The 2,882-nt window shown below is 52.9% G+C and overlaps 1 protein-coding gene across 1 annotated transcript in view; it reads right to left on the bottom strand.

Annotated features, from left to right (window-relative positions):
- The window catches only part of Foxr1 (forkhead box R1), a 13,274-nt gene extending 12,236 nt beyond the window's left edge, over positions 1-1,038 (bottom strand). The window contains exon 1 of the mRNA XM_004636432.3: positions 963-1,038. Coding sequence (XP_004636489.1) covers positions 963-1,023 — 61 coding nt within the window. The 5' untranslated portion in view covers positions 1,024-1,038. The remainder of the gene's footprint in view (positions 1-962) is intronic.
- Between the last annotated feature and the right edge of the window lie 1,844 nt (positions 1,039-2,882).

Raw genomic sequence — 2,882 nt, forward strand, 5'->3', positions numbered from 1 at the left:
AGCTTTCTTTCCCTCAATAAATATATTCTGCTCATTAAAAAAAAAAAAAAAAAAAGAAAGAAAGAAACAAAGACAACACAATACACACAGTCAGAACTGATGGGCCTAATTTTGCTCAGTAATACAGATAGCTGTCAGAAACAATGTGAAAGCCAGTGGAGTGGCGCATGCCCCAACCCTGTAATCCCAGCACTCTGGAGGCTGAGGCAGGAGGGTCACTGAGGCAGGAATTCCAGGCCAACCAGGTACATAGTGAGCTGAAAGCCAGTTGGAAACTGCATAGTGAGACCCTGTCTCAAAAAATAAATAACCAAACCAACCAACGCCTAATAGGTGAGATGGGGAAACAGACAGACACTAAGGATTAAAGTTTTTGTACATGGGCGTGGAGGAGGTGGGGCCAGAGTCTGAGTATAGTTGAAAACAGAAGATCTGAGGTCCCAGGCGTCAGGAACGTAGGTAGGGATGGCCCTCTCCACTCACCGACCCAAAGAGAGCGGGAAACCATGTTAGAAACTGAGAAAGTTGGTCAACCGCGGAGTCACCAATACTGAGCGCTTCTGGGCGCTCGCTGAGCAACGCCTGAAAAGGCCCGGATGCACGCCGTGCACACCCCAGCACCATCCGAAGCCGCGGCAGGAGGATCCCAGGTTTCTCCCAAGTCTGGAGAATTTGGCTCTGAGACGCAGTTGGAGGCAACTCAGAGCTCAGGATGCGGGGAAGGCCTGAGTTCGAGCCACGTACCACCAAGAAAAGACACACTAAGTCGAGGTGGGGAGCGATCCCCAACAAAGGCCCGGAAGAGGCCCATAAAGTTCTGGGGTTGGGGCGGCCGGGGAGAGCTGCATTGCACCGTTCTGGGGAGACGAGGTGAGCCCAGCAAATGGGCGGTGTGGGAGGGAACCCCGAAACTGCGCCCCCGGGGCCCGCGCGCCACCCCACCCGCGCCCGCGAGCACTCACGGATCTGCTCGGCCATGGGCAGGTGCGACGTGGTGCAGGCGAGGAAGCACTCGTTGCCCATGTCCCAGTCCAGCAGCCCGGGCACCTGGCCATGGAGGCTAGCCCAGAAGCCGGCGTCGCGGAGTCTCACGGCCACCGTGGGAGGAGAAGGGCGCGCGGGCGGGCCGCGACGCCCCCGCCCACGCCGCTGCCAAGCTGCCGGCGGCCGCCCAGGAGCGCGGGGTGAGCGGCAGGGCGCCCCGACCTCACCTCCGCCCCCTTCCCGCGGCCAGAAGGATGCCCCGGCCGTCTCTCGCGCGGGTCCCGCCGGTCCACAAAGCTCTCCCGAGGAGTTCCCAAGAATCCCGCGATAGTGTTAATAGCGGCTTCCTGAAAGTTGTGCTAGGTCTTAGGGTTTATCGAAGTTTGCATCTGCAGTAGGTGGTGGTGATAGCATTAGAATGAATGTTGATTGGACTTTTAAAGTTTTGGGTTTTTGGTGGGCGTGGTGGTGCGTGCTTGTAATTCCATCACTCTAGGAAGCTGAGGCGGGAGAAGCCCAAATTCAAGTCCAGCTGGTGCAATTTAAGCAAAATTGGTGGCGGGGGGAGGGGGAAAGCTCCTGGAGTGCTGGCTGTATTGCCAACACTTGGGAGGCTGAGGCAGGAGGATAGTTGAGAATTCCAGGCCAGCCTGAACTACACAGTGGGACTCTGGCTCAGACAAGAGGAAGCCACGCCAAGGATCTAAGTTAAGAAAGCCCGGGGCCAGGGAGATGGCTCAGTGGAATACGCGCTTCCCTGGCAAGCGCAAGGGCCTGAGCTCAATCCCCGGTTCTGCAAAAAAAAAAAAAAAAAAAGAGAGAGAGAAAGCCCTGGATTCAACCTCCGGCATGCCCTCCCCCACCAGAAAAGTGTATGATATATTGAACTTTACAGGTTATTCGTGGTGGCGTGGTGTGCCCCTTAATCCTAGCATTCTAGGAACTGGGGCAGGGGATCACCACAAATCTGAGGTCAGCCTGAGCTGTACTGCAGCCAACACTGATTGTGTTTTTGTTTTGAGACAAAGGTTTGAGCTCTTGAGTAACATTTACTTTTTTTTTTTTTCTTTTTCTTTTTTTTATCCAGTACTGGGAATTGAAGCATAGAGCTTCTGAAGACATATGCTGTCAGTTTTCTCATTAGTAGTGTTAATTTCAGTTGCTTGGTTTAGTGGTATCCGCCAGGGATTTTTTTGTTGTTGCTTTTCTTTTTTGAGTCAGGGCCTTGCCGTATAGCTCAGGCTGGGATTGAGCTCACTTCGCAGCCGAGGCTGACCTGACCTCCTGAGTGCTGGGATGACAGGCGTGTGCTGCCACACCCGGCTCTGGCCAGGTTTTTTCAATGTAAGTTTACCCTAGTCTTTTAGTAAGCAGTTTGTGGGGGATACGTAGCACTTGTCTAATATCCGGGGTTGTTTGGGGGGAGGGGATGTTTGTGACTGCCTAGGTAGTTCAGGCTGGCCTTGAACTCAGTGATCCTCCTGCTTCAGCCTCCCAAGTGCTATGATTACAGGTATATCCCACACCCTACTAATTACCTAATATTCTGATTCTGTTTATCAAATCTGAACCCACCTGCATCCAATTATTTTTTTAATATTTATTTATTTTTATTTATTACATTTATTTATTGGATGTGTGTGTGGCCAGCTCAGCCCACCAGGGGGCGGGGCTGGCTGGCATGTGGTGCTGGGGATCGAACCGCGGTCCCTGTGCTTTGCCAAGCTTGTTTCAAGTAGGTGCTTTAGACCACTGAGCCATCTCTCCAGCCCCAACAGGATTTTTTTTTTTTTTTGGCGGAACCGGGGATTGAACTCAGGCCCTTGTGCTTGCTAGGGAAGCGCTTAGTCTACTGAGCCATCTCCCCGGCGGTCACCTGCATCCAATTATAACTGCTG

Source organism: Octodon degus, unplaced genomic scaffold (assembly GCF_000260255.1).
Source record: "Octodon degus isolate 3935 unplaced genomic scaffold, OctDeg1.0 scaffold00080, whole genome shotgun sequence".
NCBI classification, from domain to species: Eukaryota; Metazoa; Chordata; class Mammalia; order Rodentia; family Octodontidae; genus Octodon; species Octodon degus.